This window comes from Atractosteus spatula, chromosome 4 (genome assembly GCF_055471065.1).
Source record: "Atractosteus spatula isolate fAtrSpa1 chromosome 4, fAtrSpa1.hap1, whole genome shotgun sequence".
Lineage (NCBI taxonomy): Eukaryota > Metazoa > Chordata > Actinopteri > Semionotiformes > Lepisosteidae > Atractosteus > Atractosteus spatula.
The window spans coordinates 51561066-51586926 of NC_142709.1; the positions used below are offsets into that span (position 1 = coordinate 51561066).

Here is a 25861-nt window from a genome sequence, read left to right on the forward strand (position 1 = left end):
AAGCTAATATCATGAGCATTATAGAAACCCCCCCAAAGGAAAAAGACTTCATTTTGGATGGTAAACGATAGCTTGATTGTACCCAGCGGCAAAGAAGAGAAAGATCTTCAGACCATCAGCAGTAAGAGTACTTGGAATTCATGTTGTTGCACAGTCCTCATCTGAAGTAAACACAATCTAGAAAATGTAATCACCAGCCTATATTACATTAAAATCATGATTCTTACTAAATATTGAGTGGAATAAACTTTCACATTAATATTGGCAGTATAGCAACAGAATGTCTAAAACCTAAAAAAAACTTACATCGAGTAAAATATATGTAGAGTTAAATGGTAACCATTAATAAAACCCACAACTTAACAAGTACAGTGGTGACCCAGGTCTTTCATTCTGGGTTTTCTAAGAAAACAACTTCTTCTTTGGACCTGACCTGGGGTGGGGAGGGTGGAAAGGTAAATAAAAGTTCACAATTTTACATCTTGTTTTTTGTTTTTCCATCAATAAAGTTTAATTGAACTCTCTCTCTTTGGACCTGACCTCAATAGGGAAACAGATGTGATAGAGAATGATTTATTCAGGGCAGTAATGCTGAGGTTCTGCAGGGTTTCTAGTTTTCTCATATTAAGTGTGAAACACTCTATATAGGCTCTCAATATCCATGCACACATCAATTTACTGAGGCCTGCTTCACACTTTCACTCAACATGGCTGAAGTCCTTAGAAATATGTACCCTAAGGTAAGCTCAGTGAAACTGTCCAACAATTATCCTCTCTCCACAGGCATGTGCAGTTATATCAGTCAGCTTTTGGTATGATGACCTTTTCCAAACTACCAAGAGATAAATGCAGTAAATAATAGTATTATTAATAGCATGATTGTTATCACTACTGGAATGGCCCAGCCACGGTATGCTTTCATTTACACGTAACTCGGAACAAATCTCCAGTAGGATTACAAGTTACAATATGAAAGGAAATAAGTGAAGCAGTAAAAAATCATGTTGCACATTTAGCTTTATTGAAGTATAACAAAGATGAGCTGTTCAAAATAAATGCTTCAGAGAATAAAACTGTGTAACACTGTGATGTCTTTCAGGTCCCATTTACATTTTATTGTTCCCTTTCTTGTTTTCTGTGTGAAATTCTTCAGTAAGAAATACTGTATGAAATACAACCATGTTAAACACATACTGTTGGCACTGAAGGGATTGACGTAATATGCAATCACAAAACATTTTCAAATTTTAAATAGATTGATGTCTTCTTTAAAATGTTAGTTACTGAAGGAGTTATAAATCTGGAGTTTGTAAACATTGTTACACCAAATCTACCTACAAAAGCTATTAATTGCAAGTACACCAATAAAAAACTATGTAGCTGGAATGCTAATCCAATGCTAGTTTGAACTGCACCACCTAAAGACATTTTAATACAGTGGTGCAAAAATGCACAGAAGGTTTTTCATTGTTTGGCACCTTTAGATGCATTGTAAAGAAAGCAAAAAAAACCCGAAAAAGCAAGCGCACTGATTCATAACAGAAGTTATGAATAACACGAGTAGTTTTGAAAACAAAGTTACAGCTAAAATCCAAAATTAGGCAATTTTGTGTATTCACAAGCTACATTACACATTATCAAAAACCTTTAGGTAGTCTAATTTCAGACTTTAGCTATAACAAGGGTAGAGTAAGTACTGGTTAAAGAATGTAAGGTTTCATCTTAACAAAACGTCCTTCAAAACTTCAAAAACAGTCTAAAACATAAGCTCCCCTGAAATACCATATAACTGTATAAATTTATTTTTCTTCATTATTATTAAATTGATTCAATACACAAAAAGTACTCCCTGTTTAGCCTTTACTACTTACACATCAATGGAATGTAACTCAGTGAGTATGTAGTACAAAGAGAAAGGCAGTAATATCTGGTAAAATTTGGTCCATTCTTGACTATGTTTTACTTTAGATCACTAAAAACAGTTTAACATGTTGTGTCACCAAAACAATTTTGCAGCATTCAATAACAACAAAAATAGAATTAGGTTCGGAGTTGATATTTTTTGTTTCCCTTTTAACTGAGCTGTGTACTTTCGTCTGAGTCTGTGTTAAGATTTTGGAAGAACTCATTTTCCATCGAGAATGTTTGGCGAAACATATTGCACTGTCCCAGTCCATGTTTACTGACGCTTTCCATCGAGGCTGAACTTGTCTTCCAGGAGGTGGCGACCATTCGAGAAGCAATATGATCTCTGATATTGTTCACTTATTTATGAAATGTTTGTTTGTTTGTTTTGTTTTTTGGCAATGAAAGTTCAAGAGATCCACCCAGAAAAGCCAGCTACTCTTTGTGGATATCCTCATGTCTTATTATTTTATATGTAATCCAATAAAATATATTAAAAATTAAGAATGCTAAAGGAAAGGCAGCCCTAGATATAGTGTCGATCCTTTTAGCTCTGTCGACAAACTTCTTTTTAATTGTTTCTGTATCCTTGGGTGGAAGAGGAGTAGGGTTAGCTGGTGGTGCTTTTACCGCGGTGCCGTCTTTCACCTGCAGACAATGACCCATGCCATAACCGGAGAAGTTGAAACGGCTCTCGCGCACCACGTCGTCGTCCTAGCAATGCAACCAGAAAGAAAAACAAGCATGAGCTCAGCAGCTGTATTGTTAGTGCACTGCAATCTTTCGTTTGTGTTTTCCAGGGCAGCTTTTCTCAACCGAAATCTGAGGACCCCTGGTGGTCTAGCGAAGCTACAACATGGACACTGCAGAAAACAATAACGTAATTGGGAATCAAATTCAAGTCTGAACCTGTCATCCCAGCAACCTGACAACCCATCTCGGTAGTCTGCGAAGCATGACTGGGCCTCTCATGAAGGTACTTAATATACATCTGTACAGGCATGGCTGAGCTTCGCAAATATATTTTCTGAGATAATGAATAAAAATGTCCTATGCAAATCTGGCTACATGACAAATGTTTACAGATTATTTCTTTGATACCATGTTAAATTCCATATATAATAGAGTGTAAATAACAGATCTTAGTGTGTGGTGGTCTGCCAAATGTCTGGAAATTGAAAAGGGGCTAACACTCTTCAAAAAAGGCTGGGGACTGCTAACCTGGAAGTCACAAGACAGTTTGCTCAAGACCCACTGCAGAAAAAGCTCTTAGAATTTAATGGAACAATGTTTAATCTGTCGACCTGACATTTCCCCATATAATGTGCCATATTCATAATGCTAGTGGATTAGTTGTAGTGGGATTTTCTTATTTAAGCACTGCTGAGCTTAACACGACTTTGTTAATCTAACCAAAAATGCCTTTTATGGATTTCCTATGCTGTAGGTACCAAAGCACAGTGCTTTCACTATTGCTGCGATTAGAATATGTCTTAGGATGCAAACTATACAACGACGTGTACTGTGAGCACTTGGAACAAGCCCGCCTTTTTTATTTTTCATTATATGCAGTTTAATATTCAGGGCAGTAGTATAAAAGAGTGATAATGGTGAGTGTGCCACAATTCCACTATGTGTTGCTTCAAAGACAGTGAAAACTGCACAAATTAACTTTCGAGTCATTAAATCCTAATTACCCTCCCATCCCCATCTCTTAAAGATGTCCTTCAATGTCCTCCTAAAGGAAGGCTGGCCCAATGCAGGCATTAGACTTGGATATTTTCTGAAAAGGGAATTCAAACTACTGTATCTGATTTACAGAACTCAGGGGCATTAAAAATGCATCATAATCAGTGCTTCCAAGCCTTTCACAGGTTTTTGGGGGGAAATAAAAAATGGCAATATATACAGCATATTGGTTAGAAATGACTAGTTTTTTAGGGAAGAAATGGCAATAAATAAAGCATATTGGTTAGAAATGTGAAAGTAAGAGACTGCAGGATTCAAATTAACCAGCGGGGGAGCACCCAGTGGAGATCGGAAAAAAAAGATAGCATTTAAGTGTAAACGAGTTCAGCATCTTTTCAAGGACTGTTTTTAAGTGATGTTAAAATTTTCTGAAACAAGAGATCTCCTGTTGCCTGGACGCCTGTCCCTGAATGAGACGTCTCTATCCGATGAGCTTCAGAGCCCTCGTTTTGATCTGAGTTAACATTAGCCATACAGTACATCTGTTTATCCCTTCAATGAAGCCTCAGCGAACAGACTCTGCCAATGCCCTGACATGACCTGTCGTGCTTTAGATAATCTAGAAAGAGAAAAAGGAAAGGTTCCAGGGTCTTCATAAAAGTGTGTAATGCAATTACAATTCTTCATTGCTCATGTTGTATACTGTAAGCACACAAAACTGTTTTTTCATGTTTATAGTTGTCAACACTGTGTGAAAGAGTTTTACAATCCTTCAAATATATTACAATATAATTTCTGCAGCTCTTCAGTTTGAATCAAACTGGTTTTGGAAAACTAAAACCGCCAACCCCCCCCCCCCAATGTTTTGTGAAATAAATTAATTCACAATGTTCGTTTCAGCATGCACTTCATTGTAACTGTGCCCAGAGCTGCGTGCTGAGGCTGCTTAGACATTTCATAGGAAAAGGAAGGACTTCCCGGTGTCAGGGTGCATTGTCAGAGCACGTGGGAGTAAAACAGGGTAAATAAATGATGAATGTAAAAAAGGACACGAAAATGCTAAACTCTTAGGGATAACAGTTGCTGTGTGACACTCATCCACAAGACATGACACGGATCAGCCCAATGCCATAGCCAGCAAGCTTGGGCTGTATGGCATCATGCGGTGTGCCGTGTGTTTCAGTGCTTTTACCCTTGAGCTTGCATTGCAGATTTGATTCAAAGCTCCACAGGTCGATGGCTCTTTGCTCTGCAAACCATTCGTTCGGCGTACAGATTGAACGCTCTCATTGCCAACAACCAATTCCTGTCCCCAGAATTGCAGACCAGACAGCAGTCGAGAGAATGAGAACAGCAAATTGATGAAACAAAAAAAAATGAGCTGGTTAGAATGAAAGAGAGAGAGCATGCAAAATAATAATATAAGGACAGAGTAAAAGAGTAATGGAAAGTGGAATTTATGGAAAAGAGATGGCTTAGCTGTAATTTTGTTATTGTTTTTTTTTAAACATGTCAGAGCAGGACCCTTGCATGTTTCCAGTGTTTTGCCCCTCTACTCTTTATACAAGAGAAAAATATTAAGGTTTACAACGAGTTAGAAAATTGCAACTGCTCTATTATAACATTAGCAATACACACATCATTTTAAAAATTAATGTAATTCTGTCGGCTTCATATCTCTTAAAATATTTGCAGTGTACAGTATTTATTAACCCCTTATAAGGAGTGATCAAGCTCTGATTTGGTAATGTCTTTTACTGTGTAGTATGTTTGTCATCAAAACATGAAAATGGTGTGTTTATACTTTTTGATTTTTCAATTTAAATTATGTATCTTCAATTCCCCAATGTCATTTTCAATACATTATGCTGTTTTGTTTTATTACTTAATTTTATTGCTTTAGTTCAGAGGAAGCTAGGTGTGATTTAAACAAAGAGGGCTTAATTGTAAATTAGATATCAGGAAAACCTCACTAAAAAACAGTTTCTGAACAGCAACAGTAAGTACTGGATTTATAAAAAATAATACATTTTGCCTAGTGAAAGAAACTTCATCAGTGACTGTTCTAGAGAAAAATTCAGTTGAATTAAGTTTGGTTGAAATTTTAACATAAATTTGTAATATCTAATTTTACCACTAATGTTCATCAGTGTTGTCTTTCATTTACTATCAACACACAAAAGGAATGGACATGAAAATGATTAAAAACCAATTTTTTGTCTGGACAGCAAAACCATTTTCCAAAGTATGAGCTGCCCCGACAGCTCACGCTTTGTACAATCACCTTGTTCTGTCTTCTCTGTCTTCTTCTGAGACGGAGGAACTCTTTCTGTTGCCTTGAGACAAAGTTGACTCCAGCGTATTCCAGCAAGGCAGCAAACACAAACAGCAGACACACGGCCATCCAGATGTCGATGGCCTTCACGTAGGAGACCTGAGCAGAAAACAGAATGATAACCCTTTCCAGGAGTAGGGATTAAAAGAAATATTACTTAATGCTTAATGCTTCACTACAGTTCCCAATCACATGGATAGAAACGTTACATGTCTGGGCCAAAAATAAATTCCAAACCCAAACGTCAAGGTTGAACCAACATAATGTTTTCATAGTAGCACAGGTTTCTTATACTAAGAAATGGACAGTTTAGTCCAGTGGGAAGAGTGCTACCTACAAGCTCACCAGCTCCACCACATACAGTAGATTCCTCTAATTATGGTTATTAAATTTACTTTTCATTGTTCTGAAGTATAGATCACTGTTTTACCATTAAAATATTTTGAAGTTAATGTAGGGAATTGATTTCCCGTGTCAGTTCAATATCTAATACTACATCTTTGGGGGTTCGGGTACTCTTTTTAATTTACATATTGCTGAAGCGTTTTCTCTGTAGTACAGATCATGGCTGCTACCCAGGGGTTTTCTCCTCAGTAACTAAGACAGAATACAGATTTGCTAAATTGGCACATCTCAGCGGACACACTTTCCCTAAAGGCACATGACACAGCATTGAATCAGACATTCTCTGAAGAAGTATGTCAAGTTGGATTGACAGAGAATGAAGTCCATATCTAAATAATTCAGTCTTTCTCTATTTATTTCCTGTTCGAGAAGAGGAAGGAAAAAAGTCCACAATCACATATTGTAATACATGAGATGATATCTATTGCAAAACATAAGCTTGGATCTTCCATCCATCAGGGACTGATAGGAGCCAGTACTTAAAATAACCTTTCTTTAATAACCTTTCTTCATGTCCCTAGTCAGATGGAATTAATTCTAGGAGGTATCCTGTTATCTGCTGTTTCTCTGTGTCTTGCATATCTAGATGGCCAGACAGATAGCAATAAAAAAAGCTTTTTAACTTCAGCTAAGATCTAAATGAGCTAGCTTTTGTCTGGTAATATTTTTTACACTTTCTTAAAAATATATTAATTGAAATAAACAGCATCTGAATTAATTTCAGCTCTGGCTTCACAGATCCTGATTAGCACTAATCTAGGACAACTTAATAATTGTTAGGTCAGATGATATAGAACTAGCGCCATTCAGGATAGATGAAATAAGGCCTTCCTGTAAATGCTCCATACTACCAGTCACAATATTGTCTTCCTAATATTACTGTATGCAAGCACTTCTGAGTGGCTCCACCAGTACATGCTTGTTTGGATTTTGCATTGAACCCTGTGGTCCACACAGGCTACATAATCAAGATGGTGCTGTTTCATAGTGAAGTCTGGCATATATCTCTCTTGTTTATCACGAGCTGACTCTGACCGGGATTCCCTGAGCATCAGTAGAGTGGCCAAGTACTGGCAGGCCTGGGGAGGATTGAGTTGACATGGGTTTGGCACTCAGCAGACACTCCTGTCACTTTCAAGCTTGCAGTGCTGTCGGTGAGGGTTGTGGTGGTCCTCATGTTGGCCGCTCCGTCCTTGTGAGGCGCTGTGGAGCTTGCAGTATTTCAATGACAAACGGCTCTGACAGGTAGGCTGTCTATAGCTCCTCTCTCCTCCAGTGAAGTGATTCTCCCTGTACATTGCAAGGGTTGTAGTTCTAAGAGGAACTGGTTAACCACGTTGGAAGAGAGTCAACACACGAAAACAATTTAATTCCAGTTTTATGCTGTACGTGCAGTACATGAAGAATAGACATATTGCCCAGAGTAAAAAGGAAATGTGTTAGAGAGGGACAAAGCCCAGAGCCCACCAATCTCCTGCTCACGAAGGAGCAAATACTGTATGGCATGGCCTATTTGTCTTCCCAGAGTTTCAGCTCAAGTGCCAATACTGCTGCTGATGCAGTAGCCTTCTGGCTCTTGTCATAGAGGGGTTCCAGGTGCCCTGTCCACATGTCCAAATCTTCCCTGTATTGTGTATTGCTTGTTGGTTTTTTTTTCACATATCCTAAATTAACCTCTGCAATCACGTTGACTCAGATTCAACTCACTTTGCCTGAATTGAAATATATTAAACCTTGACAAAACCTTAAAATGTTTCTATCTCTGGAGGGTTTGCAATTCCTTGCAAGCATGAGAACCTCTCTCCTCATGATCAACCCTGTGAATGCTATGGTGGAATTTTAATTAGGACCTCTCAGGTGAGGAATGTGTCCTAGCATACTGTATATACAATATGTACTGTATATGTCTTGCTGTGGATCAGAATGTTGATGTTGAAAGCATTATCAGTTTTTGCTTTTATTCATTATGTTTTCATAATGAGTAAAGTAACAATCTTTCCTAAACTATAATCTGATGTTATTTATTTTCTTTTAATTATCGCTCAGAGAAAAGAGTCTCTACGACTCAATTTCAAGACGCAGATAATATTAAAAGTAAAGTACTTCTTTCTGTCCCACATTTGAATTTTCTTTCTGTGGGATAATTCTTATTAGAAAGACTGAAGAGCACTTTACCAAATTACCACTTCTTGAATGCAAGCGAAGACTGAGGCATCAATGTGACATAATTATTTTAGAAAAGAAGTGTTGTTTACAAAGAATGTAGTCAGTAATTTATGCCAGTAATTAAATTGCTTGTAAGGTTTATGAATCCCTTACAAGCAATTTAACATGACTACGGAGCTTATTACCATCTAATCTAAATAAACTTTGAACACAATCTCTTTGAAAGTTTGAAAGTGTCTGTGAGAGAATAATAACATCTTACTACATTAAAAGCACAAGCACCAAATTATTTGAAAATATTACATGAAAAAATAAAATTGAGCTTGCAATAAAAGCGGCATCCCTCCCACAGCACAGTTGAAATAAAAGCTTCTTTTTCTCATTAATGAGATAGAGGTGTAAATGCAGAAACAGTCACTTCGAATTAGGGTTCATTTGCAGTGGTTTAACGGTTTTAATCAACGTTCTTTGATGATAATAACGTAAGTGAATTGAATGAGTAAATAAAAGCTCGATCAAACTGCATCTTTATAGCTCCCTGGGTATCAAATAAAGTAATATAATAATAATATTATTTCTTTAACTTTGTACAGTGTCTTTGAATTTATATCCACTGGGCATTAAGTAGAATAGGAAAATATATCCCCAATAGAATGGAAAAACAAAATTGTATTTGGTTTTTAGATTCTTACAGTAAATATAATGCAAAACATCTTTATTTAAATGAATTATTGATGTTTGTGGTGTGAGTGATGTGAATTTAAAAGCTAAACAGTTGTATTATTTAACTTAAAGATGTTTAAAATCCCCAAAAGTCAAGTGGGAAAAAGCTTAGGAAAAACATTTCCTCTAATAATTAAAATAATCATCCTTGCAGTGTCTTGTAAATAGTTTCTGTTCTGTAGCATCTCATTTGAAGAAACAATATTGGCCCATTGATCAAGTGCCCAAGAATGATTCAAAGTTACTGAGGTTTTCCACAAAGTGCTTGTACATTTCATGGGTCAGTTATGTCACATTGGCCATCAATACATATTGCAATTAAATAATTTACGATACTATTACAGTTTAATTTAGTGGTGCTGTTTGCTATTTAAGCACTATTGGAGCAGTAATTCTTCTCATTACAGGAGCAAACAGTAAGGAGATTTATAGAGTATGAGCTGAAAGCCTCTGAGCTTCCAGGTGTCAGAACCTCATTCCCCCACAGGTACTCATGAATTGTATTTAAATATATGAATTAAAAACTTTGAATAATCTGAAACTCAACGGGCAACAAAACATATTCATACTGCAAATTCTTGTATGGCCTGAAGCATGTGTTTAAACAAACAAAAAAACAACCTTTCAGCTGAATGGTTTAACATCCCTCTCTTACTCTAATTATAGTAAGGTGCACTGATTACAAAAAAAGCATTACCACAGGCAAGAGATTAAATGAAAAACAAAAGTGAAAATCAAGCTGAGAGTCTGCCTGCTGTTGAGCTTCAAGAAATGCAAACATATTAGACATTTTGCAGAAGGTGACATAGTGTCTAGATAAATTAAATTTCTTGCATATATCATTTTGGACCTTACGGAGATCATTATAACACAAACTGTATTAAGGATTTCGCAAGTGGTAATAGGTCCAATATAAGCAAAGTCTAAGATAAAAGACAGACAGACAGGGATAAGCCTAGGTCATCTGCTACGTTTGCACTCCATGTTACTAAGGGTAAAATATCAAGATTCACTAGATCACAACTGTAAAAAAAAAATAAAATTCATAGCATTTAAATTCATAGTCTGTCCCATGTTATAACAGGGTGATGCAGTGAATTGTGTGAGCTGAAAGTTGGACTCATGCAACAGATATATGAAAAATCATTTATTCCCTTGGATCTTTCAGTAAATCACTTTGTAGTTTTGACTTGTTTTGTGTTGTTTTTAATAAGTTTTATACGGGGGAGAAAAAGACACAAGGCCATGACTCTGAATGAATCCATGCCGAGTTTCACAAGATAATATCATCTGCACATCAGACACGACAAGCCGTGCAGAACAAAAGGCTGTGGACCCAGGCTGTCACATTCGCAGTCCCTAAGGAGACTGCTGCCAGAGCAGCCTGCTGCTGGAAGCTACTTTAATGAAAACCCTCAGCAAAGACGTCACGCTGTAAGGTGTCTTTTGCCATGGCAACCCCCGTTCTCAGAATGCATTTATCTGCACTTTGAATTAGGCAGTATTGACAACAACAGTAAAAATCAGAGGTGAATGTTTATCGCGGCTACATTTTTAAGACTAATTTCATTGTTTCTGACTGCGCTTGAATTTTTGACTGTTTACCCAGGGTATAAAAGGTCAAATTAAAGTCATTAATGCTCTCTATATTATAAAATCTGATTTAACTGAAAAAATATTTTTTTCCTGCCATTCAGAAGCTGAAGATATAGAATATTGCCTTCATTCCATGCATCCCTTAAGCATTTACTTAGTGCAGTGAAAAGGGTCCTTCCTAATCGGATGCTTGCCTTTGTTTTTTTTTGACATATCAGACCAGAACTAGACCTGAGAAAAACAATAAATGAGAAGGAGGGACTCCATGCAGCTGTCATAGGAGTGCCCCTGGTTATGTGAAATTGCTTCCTTTGACAAATGAACCCAGCCGCGGCCACTTCTACCTTTGGAAGCGATGCTCTGGAGCCTGAGCTCTGCGTGGTCATGGTGAGTACAGTGGTGATGCCCAGAGCCACTCTAGCTGGTGCAGCATCCATGTTGATCCAGAAAGACACCCAGGACAGAATGACGATCAGCAGGCTGGGAATGTACATTTGGATCAAATAGTAACCCATCTGTCGCTCGAGGTGAAACTTGACTTCAATGCAAGTAAACTTTCCTGAAATTAAAAAAAAATATATATATACTAAATATTAAAACAGTGTCGCAGTTTCGTGCAAGCAGCCTTTTTTTTCAACCTGCCAATATGATTTTTTCACATGAGGGGAAAAACTGACGAGTGTCCTGTACCTGTATTGTAATGCTTTGTGCAGTACCCAAGCTCCTTTTCATCCTTCAGAATGAACTGAGGCAGGGTTAACCCATCCGCCACCTGCACAGGACCTTCATTCAACCACTCGAAGATCAAATCATTCATTGTGTAGCCGACTGCAAGAAATAAAAAAGGGCAGAACTCTTCTTTTTTTATTAATCTGCATTTTTGAAATCCAATAAATCCAGTAAAAATGAGACCATAACAGAGCACAATGAAACCAGTGGAAATCATCAGTGTTAGAAATGAAGATATGACGTCGCCCTTGTAAAATACATTAAAAAGTCATTGTTTAAGACATTAGTGTGTAATTAGTACCAGCAACCTACATTTGCTGCAATTGAATAGTCTGCGATTAGAAGCCCTGCTGCAGTCACAAGGATCTCCATTGTCAGTGATCGCCCCATGACAAGCCCAGAAAATCACAGCAAGGTCCAGCTGTCACACAGGCCTTAATGGGAGCCAGCTGCCTTCATGGAAACTGGTAAGCATGAATGTGCCTTTCAGGAGGACTAAAACATCCACAGATGATGAAATAGTGAAGCCATCACATGGTTTCACATGGGTCTCATATGGTGAGGTACTATTTCTGTGATATTCTGTAGTGGGTGTTTTCTGTCACTCCTTGTGTGTCTGGTACCCTGGGGCTGGATGGCTTAGTTTAGTAGCTGGGTACTGAGTACCTCTCCACAGAATGTGAATCGGCTGCCACTGTCACTGGCTTTACCGTTTGGTACCTTCTTTGTAAACTTGAGTCTGTGCATAAACAGGATTGAGCAGAATTCCACAGCTCTGCTTATTTACGGTACTTGACATCTACTGTATAAGTGCTCAAATATTTTATTATCATTAAAAGATTTTCAGCAGATGGAGACAAGTGTCTGAGGTCTTTAAAGATATGGATACTAAGTGACAAGAGTCAGAGGAATCAGTAAAGAAAAAAAACTAATGTTCCTAATGTACTTATGCATCATTGGCAAAAAAGTGTAGCCTTCTTTGGTGTATTATACTAGAAATAGAGTTACAGTACATCAAAATCTAATGTAAGGCGCACCACATTACTAAAAGATGAAAAAAGTCATGCAGAATTATTAACACCCTTCAAATATTCATATCTTGTATTTGAAATCTGAATCAGCAAAATGTACGTTTTTCTTCTTCATAAATTTACTTCTGTCTTATGCTTTTTTCAGAGCTTTGACATTTCTGAATAGCTGAATAGCTTTACATTTTGACCTTTTATTTCAGTGTCTGTGTCAGTGTCAGTGCATTCGATTATGGATCCCACATTTTACTTAAATTCGCACTAATCTGCATACCAGCACCCTTATTCCAAAACTGAAAACAATTGCAAGAGGGCAGTTAAAATAAAATCTTAAAGGAAGCAAAAAACCAAAAAACAATTTAAAAAAAATAAACAAAAACAATTTTAAAACAATTTACTACTAATAAAAACATAATAATTTCTCGAGCTAATTAATATATAATGATTCTGAATGGTGAGTATGAGCTTGTGGGTAAATTATCTATAATTCATTGATTGTGGAGTGGATAGTTTTCCATGGCATGCAGAAAACAAGGACCTGTGTGATGTGGATATTACAATGTTTTTTTTTAAGAAACAAAGGTGAGTGATTGTTAAAGAGCAGGTTACCAAAGCTGACTGCTGTTGATCACTGAATATCTTATCTTGGTGCAGAGAAAACACAGCAGCTTTTCCTGACCTTTGTAATGATCCACTTTGTAATTAGCCACTGCTGGAGTCCAGACTTAATCTGCTTGAGAAGATAATATTTCTGCTGTGCTCACTTTGAGATTGAGTTAAGAACACTTTGGCCTACAGTAATTTACAGACCGAGTGTTTCTTTAAACAACCAATAAATCTTTGAGAAGACACTTGTCAGTAGATGATGAATCCTGCTTTTACTGCTTTCACACATCAACAAAATGTTCTCATTAAACACAAATGTTCTCATACTCATGATTAAAGGCTGATTGTTGACAACTGTTAAGTGTGGCAGTTTTGTAAGTGGGACAAATGAAACTAAATGACAGATTTGGGTCCCTTAACATCTATTTTAACCATATAAATAGTAAGAAATTCCCTCTGACATTGTTCAGTGTATTGTATATTTTCTGAGAAGATGAATGATAGGAAGAGACTGGAACCTCATAATTAGCAATGACAGTATGACCTCCCAGACTAATATTGGGCTGCAGATGCAACATTCAAGAGAAAGAACAGTCTTAAAAATAAAGCAAAAGTAGTTCTGTATTTTCCTGCTCATTTAGTGTCCATCTTATTGCTTGTCAATTACTTCTACATACTGTTAATACGATTATGGTTGTCTGTGATTAAATACATTGTTTTATATTATGCATCAACAATGATTAATACTAGTATGTGTCTGTCTGTCTGTGTCTGTCTATCACATTTCATTTCCTATTGAGCAGTTTACAGTCTTCATGAGACAATGATTTAATACACAAAGATGATATGAAGTGCTGTATTCAAAATAACAGAACTACTAAAACGAAAGTTTAAATTTCAACTGCCTTGGCCCTTCTTTTACATTTTTCTGACTATTACAAAAAGCAAAAAAAAATGGTAATAGCTTACAGCTCTCTAATTGCATTGCACAGGTCTGAACATCCATCGGGAAGTTTTTCAAGTCCATTGGACAAGACAGGATAAGAGTCAACCTTAAAAAAGTCAAATCATAAATACTGTGTTAACAAACTATATAGAGAATTGCAGTTAATCAGAGCATTGAACATCCTTAAACAAGAATGGAACTGTTAACACATCATTATCACACACACTATTTTATGTAACAAAAAGATCCACAAAGGAAACACATTTGTGTACATGATAATCAAAAACTCAGCTAGCATGTAAAAACCTGCTGATCCCTACAGTATACTCAATTCAGTCAAAACATTATTAACTACTACATGTTAGAGGGGTTTTTAGAAACACATTTTTTATTTAAATGCCCAAGGCATTTAACAGGGAAGATACCATTAATGGAACAAGTAATAGGTTTATTCCATGCTGAAAAGAGAAGAAAGAAAATACAACGTGTTGGAGCCTGAAGAAGGCTCCAAGGCCAAAACGTTGTGTTTTCTTTCTTCTCTTTCCAGCATGGAATAAACGTATTACTTGTTCCTTTGCAGCCTACGCATGCTGACGCAGCTACCCACCTGAGCTACAGATACCATTCATTATTGCTTTGAATTCAGTATACAGTATGTGGAAATCTAAAACAAAAACTGACTGGATTTTGTTTTTGTCGCGCAACAGTGTTCCTAGGGTTCAAGTTCTGAATATGTATCTGGAAGGTGGGGCTCTCCAGTTATACCCTTGAACTTTACTCAGATGGTAGCAGTAAAGTGTTCAGTTGTATACAGTACATGGACACATATGTAAACTGTTGGATACAAAAGTGTCTGCTGAATAAAAAAAAACTGATTACTTTCAGAAAAATGGAAGGATAGAATACTGGTCACATCAATGTACTGCAACAGCTCTGAACTCAAATTTCATTGACTGTAAACATACAGTAACTCCAACAGTGACACCTAACAGAGGTATTACCCATTTGTTCAAGAAATTTTTAAAGCACAGGGAAAAGAGACAACAAGTAGTAAGTGAATAGTCATCAGAGTGAAGTGCAGTACCACAGACATCTGATTTACAGTAGGATCACTGATCTTCAGAATTTATGTCAGTTATGTATACGTAACATTTTCAGGGATAATGAAACAAATATGAGTGAATCCTGTTACACACAGATTATTTCCCATTAGAGTTCACAACCATGTAAGGCAAAGCTCCCAATTCAAGGTTTTCCAGGGTTATCTTTAATAAACCTCATTTTCTCCCCTGAAATATTTACCGTTATATATCAAATTTATTTCCTTTAGTGAGATGGGGCAGGTTATTTTCATAGGTGGAAAGTAGCCACTATATCTGAAGTTAGCATAGTTGTTCATTCCAGTTTCCTCATTCCTCTTTTTTCCAAATAAAGAATGAAAAAAAAATCACACTGAAAATATATTGTTGTAGATTATCAGTGGATCACTCTTAATACAAATAAGAGTTATCATGTAGGACCAATTACTGTTGCTTTATTTCACAAAAAAAAGGCAAAGTTAACATTCAAGAACTCTTTAAAATACAAGTCACAAGCATTTGTTTAGATGGGGAATTATGTGCAATATGCTAATATAAATCATAGACAAATACCTACAGAATGCTGCTGTTTAACCAGAACTAGTCTTATTTTCCTGCAGACTCCTGACAATTTAAGAGACTACACCAAAACAAACATATAATTTACTAGCCAAGAAAAAATGATGTATGTGCCAAACATCAAGTGAAATAAGGATCTCAGTGTTAGCATAGAGACAAATGTTTTAAAGATGTGTTTTTCAATTTGTTCTAATACTGTCTCCACTTCAAGCACAACAAGTCTAATAAATACAAGTGATAATTGCACACGTACTCCAGTAATACAAATCCAGCAATTGTGGCTTGGACGTTTGGACAGATAGCTGGCAATCTGGTCTGCAGAATTCCAGTCTTCACACATTTGCCTAACCGGTGATTATTGATGAGAACTGATTCCCTATATCCACCCATCAGAAATCCACAACTACAATTACCCCACTCCAGTACAAAACAGTAATATGAATTAGTTGAAAAAAACACATAATCAATACTTAATTTAGCTGCAGAACATGAATCTTTTGAAAGACTAGTATGTTTGAAAGGATTTCAACATACTCTATAATGAAAAAATGAGCACCCAAATAATATCTAACAACCTGGTTTCAGATGTCATGTTTATACCTTTTGTTCTCCTCATATGCAATTATATATTGATTCATTCAGTCATATACTGTAGCAACCAACAAAATCAATATCATCCCATGCTTGCAAAATCACTGAATTGATTCCCTGTTTATAAAGTAACTAATTATACAGAGCTTTTTTAGTTACTTTAGAACAAGTCTTTATTTTAATAGCATTTAAAAAATATGCATTCCATAATAAGCTGAAATAACAAATGATTTGAACAAAACTTTATACAGTATGCTTGATTTCTTGATTTAGACTGTTAACGATTATGCTTGCTGAATTTTACTGTACCATTGACGTATCTAATTAATAAAGGGAAGCATATTCATCCCTGATTAGAAAATCAGATGTATATCCACTAGTAGAGCTTCTAATTTCACCTGCTTCCAAAAATAAAACAGTATTTGGAATTAATTCTACCTCCTAACTCACTGGTCACAGAGGAAACGGAGAACAAACAAATTGAAGGTACTGTAAAAACAGTTACCAAAGACTTGTTATCTTGGTTGGGTTTCATTCTCATGGCCTCTTTCTTATGTGCTAACCTCTATGTGATGTACAGTAGATCAGCGGATTTGGTTCCATTTAACCAACTGGTTCCATTAAATTAATAGGAGCTAAGCACTTTTTTTTCTGTTCTTAATCACAATAGAGAATGAACGGACATAAATATGATTTGAACAGATCAATGCAAACAATTAATTAAATATGTAAAACAAGACATATATTTTGAAATATTTTATCCAGCACGCAAAATCTGATATTCAGATTTAATCATCTGATATGTCGGCATGCATTCACTAGTATCCAATGCTATTAAAAAAGAATCTTGAAAAGCAACAAAACAGAAGATAAAAAAGAACACAGCCACTGGATTTAAGCCAAAATAATTTGTCTTCATACCACGGTTCTTGCGAAGCCTTGATTTCATGGGAATAGCCCTTGTTGGCATAAGCTGACAGGTAAACAGTATAAAAATATTGCAGCCACATCTCCTACAGATAGTGACATTCTGGGAAATTGCTCAGTGTTGCCCAGAATTTTTGTTCCTCACTAGTTTTACAATGCAGACCTCTTCATCCCAGAAGTGATTGAATCTATTAGACTGGGAGACAGTTTTATTGTTGTTACCAGAGCAGCCTTTTTATTCTTTCCATACAAATGCTCCAGACTGACTTAGTCCTTGACTAAAAACAAGACTGCTGCTCAGGTGCAGAAGTGGTTCTGCTTAGATTGCAATAATCCTTTCAAGGCTGAGCTCCTGAGAAGGGAAGTCTTTGATGAGGGAGTGCTTCTTTTGAAACACTAAAAATCCTATCATAAAACTGAAGGTACTATATACTTTGGAGGGTACAGTAAAGTGGTTGCTTTAGCACATGTCTGCTAATCTAAACACTGTTTTTCTGCATTACAAATTAACTGAAACTTGTACACATTGGGGTCCATGCTTCACAGGAATGCAGTTCTTTGCCATTTTGATTCAGCAGGTTATTAATAATGCAGCAAAGAAGTATGGAAATCAATAACTTTGTTACATTTTTTGTGCCTCTAGGGATGCTCTGTGCAGTGGTGGAAAAGCTGCTTTGTGTTTTTAGACATCCCTCTAACTGCAGCTTTAATATTTCGTCTTAAACTAAGCAAGGTACTGCACATTAGAACAGAAACACATGGCAAATATAACATTAACTCTCCTCATACTGTTGAACAATTGCCATAAGAAGCACTCTCCAGGATGACAATATCTTTGTAATTGTTTTCTACTTTTAATGTAATTTTTGGGAGGAGTAATAAATGGCAGTTTTTTCTCCATATACTATACCCAGAAATAAAATCGATCTTTTTCACCTCTTTTTAAAACAATAAAATGCTAGAAAACGGCCAAAGGAACCTTGTTCTAAGATTAGTTAGGCAACAAATCCAGTTGGAAACAGAAAGAAAGTGCTCTTGCTCGTAAGAAGGGAAAATAAAAAATAAGCCAGTGTTCCCCTTGTCAATGAAATAACACTTTCTATCGTAACAGCAGCCCTAAGGAACAACTCAGCTTGGAGACCTGTGAGTCACAGAATTGCCAGGGATAGAACCAAATAAAAGGTGTAGATATTAAATTCAGACCACACAGCCAGCTTCTCAGACACTCTTCAGTCTTCACTGAAAAGAGTTTACATATATTAAAGCAAGCTTTCTTGGTTTTACTCATAGATGGTTTGTCATCTCTTCTTGCCTTCTGACTATGCTCTAAACCATTGTTCTTCCAGAATGATTTGAAGGGCACAAGCAACCTTTTTGAATAGACCTCTATTAGCAATTTGTCTTCTGGTTCATTTCACATGGTTCTACCACACAGTAAGAGTAACATTATTTTGATTACATTACACATGATGATCTTCCCATCTTCCCAGTTCCTGATGATGAGAAGCAGAACTATAACATAATGCTAACACCACTGTGGTTGACAGTAGAGATGGTGTTGACTGAGTGATGAACTATGTTTGGTTTGTGACAGATGCAACATTTTGCGTTTGCATCCAATTTAGACCTCTCTGACCACAAACTGTTGTGTTAAATAATTGCAATATCACTTAAATTCTTTGTTGCAAACTCCATGGGGGGTGTGAGATTGGTTTTCCACTCTGCCATACTGCCTCCTTTCTGGAGTGACTGGCAGATTGTTCTCCTCTGAATATTTTTTCTCATCTAAGTGGCTGAACTCTGTGATTCTTTCAAAGTCGTTGTTCTCGTGGTGGTATTCCCAAGCAGTTTCCTCCTTGTCTGGCTGCTCAGGCTGGAGGGACAGCCTGATCTAGACAGTGTCTGCATGTCTTCCACTTCTTACTGATGGACTTCACATGCCCAAGGAGATATTAAGTGTCTTTTATATCCTTCTCCTGGTCAGTGCCTTTATACAACTTTACCCCTGAGTTTTTCTGAAAGCTCCTTGGTCTTCATGATTGAATCTTTGCTAGAAATTCATGACCTGACTAAGGGGACTTACAAAGACCCGTGTATTTATTCTGAAATCATGTGAATCACTATTATTGCACACAGAAGCCACACAGCTGTATGACTTGTTAAGGTAATGTTGTGCCCCTGAATTATTTTAGTTTTGCCACATTGAAGGATTTGAATGCTAATGCAACTTTTACTTTTTTTACTTTTCTTTCATACTATTTATTTGTTTACTGTTTTTTAGTTTTCTACTTTTAATGTCGCATGTGGGTTGTGTATATGAGATATATTAATGGCTACTTTAAATTTGAAAGCCTTAAAGCAACAACATGTGAAAACTGTGCAAGGGTCTTGAAGTTTTTTGCAAGGCATAGCGTGTAAACAGATATGGAATTTGGCCAGGCTCCAGCTACTGTGTGTTGTAAAACCGCAGTTTACAGAAATTGCTCTAAATATGTTGGCCAGTTTCCAGTCTCGCCATCATTATGTTAATGAATGTGAAGAAAAGGGTGGCACATTGGTGCAGTGGTTAGCAGTGCTGGGGTTCAATTCCTGAGCTATTATTTGTGTTCCCATGGGTTTCCTCAGGGTTCTCCAGCTTCCTCCCTCAATCCACAAACATACTGATAGGAAAATACTTCTAGGAAAAGTATGCTAGGTGTGCATGTCTGTTTCTGTGTGTCTGCCCTGTGATTGACTAGCATCCAGAGTGTATCCTGCCTTACACCCATCTCTTACTGGTAGGACTCTAGCTCCTCCATGACCCTGAATTTTAAGAAGCAGTTAGAAAATGGATGGGGAAGAAGGGCAATTGGTCATTGATCAATCACTGACAGCAAGCCTTCCCTTTGCTGATTCAACCAACTGAATTTAATTTTCTGAGGTATTGTTTTAGATTTTTAACACACATTTTTTAGGATTTATCAAACAACAAGTTTCTTATTCACTTGCCTAAAACCAGTCTTCAGTGTTTCATTGAAAAAGAATTGAACTCCAGACATTTAGTATAAATAGTGGAAGTACAGGCAATTTGTACAGCAGTACAGTTTCAGTAGTCATACACTTTGAGAGAAATAAGTGTAGTTGCAGTGAAATTGACTTAATTCACCTTAGTGCTCTTCTGGAGCCTTTTCTGAATTAAAACATACCTGAGGAAATATCTTGTGAGAAGCTTGTAAATTTTCTTAAATGGTATAACAGCTTACCACAGCAATTGATTTAACTAACACCAACTCAAAATAGCTTAAGTGCTCTCCATATAAATACTGTATTCATCATACGGTTATTACTTCATTATATAGGAGGTACTTCATATTAGCTGTAGGTTTCATTTTAATATTTCAATATTTATAATCATTTTACAAATGCAACAAAATTCTAAGCTACATTCTTATTCTACAAAACAGACAGTTGTGCCTTTATCAGTGCTGCCAAAAACAGCTGAGAGATCTGTGTCACGATTCATAGCTTCTCCCGTAAGCGCCCTGGCATTCCCACTCGTACTAAATTCCACACACGCTCATCCAGGAACTAATTATCTGACCACGTCTCTCTCTCTCTTCAATAATTAAACACTCTTCACTGGCTTACCTATGTTCACTATTGAAAAGTCTTCCACAGCTTTCTCTTGAGCGTGCTACTATTCTTGACCTGACTCCTTTGATTACCCGACCTGGTTCTCCTACTGTTGTCTTCGCTCTTGCCTAACGACTTGGATTTGGAATATTGGATTTACTTTTGCTCGTACTACCTTCCTCACGGCTTCGCACAGGGGTCCAACAACTCACCTCTTTCAGAAATCCTGACAATCTGTACCTGTGAACCATGACCATTTAGCACACTCTCAGTAAAAGCCTAATGGTTTTGTACTGGACAAATACATAAAGTGCCTTTAAAGTGTTACGACCACATTCAAGAAAAAATATCTTCTCTGCACTACATCTGTGTAAGTGGCATTTTTATTGCCCTTCACACACCCTTGACTGCACTAATTTGCTCTTTGGTTTTTGTAATAAATTAGACTGGCTTCAAACACATTCTTCGAAACCTCCTGTATTTTGAAATTGGCAAAACATAGTGTTAGGGGAAATTACTTTAAAAAAGGAATCCACTAGAGTTACTTGGGTAATGTTTTTAATTAAAAGGAAGCTGGGAGGAATTACTTTTAAGAGGAAATGTCTTATTATGTACTGTAGTTGTTGTGCACACATTACATGGAACTCTTTTACATGGGTGAAGTTATAAAATAATTTAACCCAAATTCCTGTTAATTTAAAAAGAAATCCCTTCTGCAAGTAATATGTAATATGTAATGGATTACATTTCAAAAGTTGCTTTCCCAAACAGATACATGATTCATGAGGGAGAAGGCACATGTGGCACATGTACAGTAACTGATAAATGTCCTTTCACTTAATATATTAAGGAAAATGTCACAGGTCATGAAAACTGGCCCGAAATGATATTATGTAATTGAAACCTATTTAGATTCTGCTAAAGGTGTGGTCAGTTTTGGTTCAGTTACAATCAAAGGAGAAGTAAAGCAGGAGTGTCTTTACCTGCAGTGTACCTGCAGTTACCTACTGTACCAGTGGTTGTGGTCCTACGTCTTGGCCTGTGGTGTATGAAAGGTATGGACCTCTCTCTGAGGTGACTACATATTGTAGCTACTGTACATGCCAGTGAACATGTCCTTTCAACAGGACGAGTCTCTGTCTCACTGCTTACACCATCTCTAAAGCTGAAAAACACTGCAACGCAACTGTTACAATGTATTGGCCGTCAAAGCCAGCGGCTGTCCCAGTGACTATTTGGGCTTTATTGTGTTAACTATTGCATATTAACAAAGTAGCGGGTGGGTGAGCAGAAGCTAAACGCTGCTTCACATTAATTGGAATCTTCCAAACATCATGATCACAACATCTCAAACTATCTGAGCAGCCCACCTGTAGTGTTGTAGTAGCTATCCCAGCCTAATTACCAATCAAATCTAATTGATGACTCATTGTTAGGTGTTGGTCATTATTAACGTTATTTTGTGCTCTCGACACATCCCTCAAAGGCTAAAAAAGTATGTTTTGTTCTAGATTTCTACACATAACTACACAAATAATTTGTAATGATTTGTAGAAAAATGAAGAACAGAAAGTATTTCGATCACATTGACATAAACCAAAATGACTAAAAGATCCTAGAATACAGTATATGACTATAGAATTGTTTTTTTAATAGAAGAAGTTAGAACATAACGATATAGAATATCTGTACAAGGCTGTGCAATACTGAACATAATACGCAGAACTGGATAACAGAGTTTGTGTCATCACAGTGATTTCTTAAACAAGAGTGCTTCCTTACAATTGTACAGTGGCCTTGGAGTGCAGCACACACTTTAAGAAGGAGCGCACACTAGAAAAAGTGAACTAGAAAAAGAGAACGGTGCACCTCTTTTTTCTAGTGTGCGTTCCCTTTTTATAGTTTGGGCTGTACTTCAAGGGCACCGTACAATTTTAAGGTAGGTGTATTAAATGCTCAATTTATTATTTTTTTCAATCTATAGCATTTGATTTTGAACTGTAAAGAAAATAGAAGCATGGTCACCATTATCCTAACAGTTTTTCACACTACAGAAATCACTTATTTGGTAGTTTGTTATTGTGGCTCCTGGTTTTTGACACAAGACAGAAATCAAGGGAAGAAGAAATACATTTCAGTGGCTCATACAGAAAACTATCAATCACCTGTAGAGAATCTTCAGAAGAAGGTACCCAACAGGGAATAACTACATGTGCAGTAGTTTGTATAAAAATTTACATGGATAAACACTTTGCCTACAACATGTCAACATGTTTTTTAATCTGAAATATGTATGTCACATCCAACTTCAGATGTATGCATTATCTGAATACTTTCATTTTGACATACAGTATGTGCCATACTATTTTTTTTTACAGAACTGTACCTTTAATAGTCATATTCTGACAACTTTTGTTTTTCTCATGCAGTGGACAGAACCTTTCTGTACCTTCTAACGCACTGTTGCTGCACTTTGTAATTGTAAATTCACACAGAAAGTACAGCCATTCAGGTATGCCATTAGCTACAGTACCTACAGTATGAACCATGTCCAACAAAAATGTTACATTGTGTCTAGGAAAATCTGCAAGGGTATATTGTATATTGGATAGATTTTATAGATGTATGATATCTAAAAATCCCATTATTATTTGTAACAGTATTGTACTGTTGATTTGAGCATATTCCAGTCACTGTTTATAAACCCAAATCATCCATATACACTTCCATCTAACTTGAATTTTCAGTGCCACAATCAGATATTCTCATCAATACAGTTTTCTTACATTAAAACAAGTAAGAAATGTTTTGCAAATGGAATTGTAAGCAGCATTATCTATACACGACAGAACAGCAACTTCAACAGTGCATTTGCATTGACATCTCATTTACAACATAGTGCTTAATCACGGAATGCAGCAGAACAGCACCTGTCCAGTCAGCATGCAAAATAAGAAAAAAAAAACTCTCAAGTCTTCGACCATTTTGAATTTCCTCATGGATTCACAGCAGAACACATTGCTCACCTGATGCTGTACAGAACATTGCCATCCTTGAAAATCCTCAGTAGCTTGTTGTCTGTTGTAACGTCATGGAAGTTGGCCCCTTTCTCATTGGCAAAGAACAAGTCAGGCTTCCAAATAGAGTCTAGCATAGAGGGGTCGAGATCCAGAGAGTCATCAGGGTATTCACTGTAGGCCAAGCGCGGGTCATTCCACTGTTGCCTCAAGAATATGTTCACCCGGTAATCCTGGGAAAATACCAAGCATTACTTCAACTGTCCTGACTCTCAGCAGCACAAAGAGATTCTCAGTGTGCAAACAGAAAACTGAATTTTAGACTGAGGGTGAAAAATGACTTTAGTCAAACATATTGCACAAGCACTTCACATTATAGCTGTATATACTGTACGTGTAGTTATATCTCAGATGTAGTTATATGTCAGATTAGCCAGGCACTTTTTTTTCATCGAGGTATTCTTATACTTTAGATGAGGGATTCCCAACAAAATATGAGCTACTTCCAATCTGAGTTTCCTGACCTAGGGTCTGCTAACTTTCATTCCAGCTGAGCTATCAAATACAGAACCGATCCCTTAATTAAACAAATACCCTGAATAATTTAATCTCTTTGTTTCCAGCTCTTATGCAGCCTCTGATTTCAAATGATCTGTTAGATTTTCTAAGATCTTAATATGTGCTGCTTTTAAGCAGTTAATAAGAGTATGTTCCAGGTAAGACAAACTCTAACTGGTACAAAGACCAGCAAATGTTGGGGTCATAAAAAACATTGAGAAATACAGTCTCTACTGAGAAACATGATTTCTAGACTTTTTTCAGCAAGACATTGCAAACAACAAGTACTGCAACTAAGCAAAGAGGTGACCTTTGCCTTGTGATATACAATAAGAGAAAAGACTGAATGGTACTTTAGTTATCTGATCTTGGACAGAAGGGACATAGTGGATTCTAGTCTCTTCATGTCAAAAGCTGTAGCATGCATTGCATAGCCCACATCAAATGGTGCTCTTTAACAGTCTGCTTTCACATTTTCACTTCAAATTGCCTTGTTTTTCTAACTGGAAGAAGTTACTCTGCATTATTTTGTAGAAACAATCATTTCCATATGTTTGTTTAGAGCAAAGTTCATCACAGTAAAACAAAAACAAGCATTTTGTTCAGATTTCAAGAGAAAACCTTTTTGTGTTTTGAAATGCACTTTAATCTCTACAAAGTGCACTTCACAATCATTAAATGACGGATGCTTCTAGTGTGCAAAAGTGCAATATGTAGGCAATTCCATTCAGAATGCTAAATGTAGTTTTATTTCATGTTGAACACACTGATAATGTTTCATGGCTACTTCAAACATACAAGTGGAACAGAATGGTATGCAAAACATTGAAGTAATGAACAACAAATTAATATTAGTGCTTATATGTTTTAATATTGTCTGTGAGTAGTTAAAATCCTTAAAATGATTTTGTAACATTTACTTGTAACTTGTAAACTTTGTAAAAATATTGCAAGTATAGAAACAAAAAAAAATGTTATCCAATATCCGAGTAAAACACTGGCTGGTCTGAAGACAGGGATTAAGTGTGCAAACATTTCCGAAGATTGAAAAAATGATTCAGAGAATCCAGCCCTGTGGAATACTGTACCTTTCGGTGCACAGTGACAAGATTAATGTCAATTTTAAAAAAGCAATTTTCTCCTGGAATAAGCCCTGCAGGTCTACCTTGTGAAAAAGCATATACTGTAAGCAAAGTGTAAAATTATATAAGAAATAATTACTTAGTGATGGAAAAGTGCTTAGTGTTAATTTATTTTCTTCGTGTTATTTCTTAATTATTTAGAATTGTTCCTAGGTACAGTATCAAAAAATAAAATGTCAGTAATTTCTAGAATTATTTTCTTTTTAATCTTTAAATGCATTATTTTGA

At 36.5% G+C, this 25861-nt stretch overlaps 1 protein-coding gene across 1 annotated transcript in view; it reads right to left on the bottom strand.

Annotated features, from left to right (window-relative positions):
* Nucleotides 1-999: 999 nt before the first annotated feature.
* The window catches only part of glra2 (glycine receptor, alpha 2), a 38478-nt gene continuing 13616 nt past the window's right edge, over nt 1000-25861 (bottom strand). The window contains exons 4-9 of the mRNA XM_088912623.1: nt 23943-24166; nt 14152-14234; nt 11510-11647; nt 11164-11378; nt 5879-6028; nt 1000-2619 (exon numbers count right to left, since the gene is read on the bottom strand). Coding sequence (XP_088768749.1) covers nt 2341-2619; nt 5879-6028; nt 11164-11378; nt 11510-11647; nt 14152-14234; nt 23943-24166 — 1089 coding nt within the window. The 3' untranslated portion in view covers nt 1000-2340. The remainder of the gene's footprint in view (nt 2620-5878; nt 6029-11163; nt 11379-11509; nt 11648-14151; nt 14235-23942; nt 24167-25861) is intronic.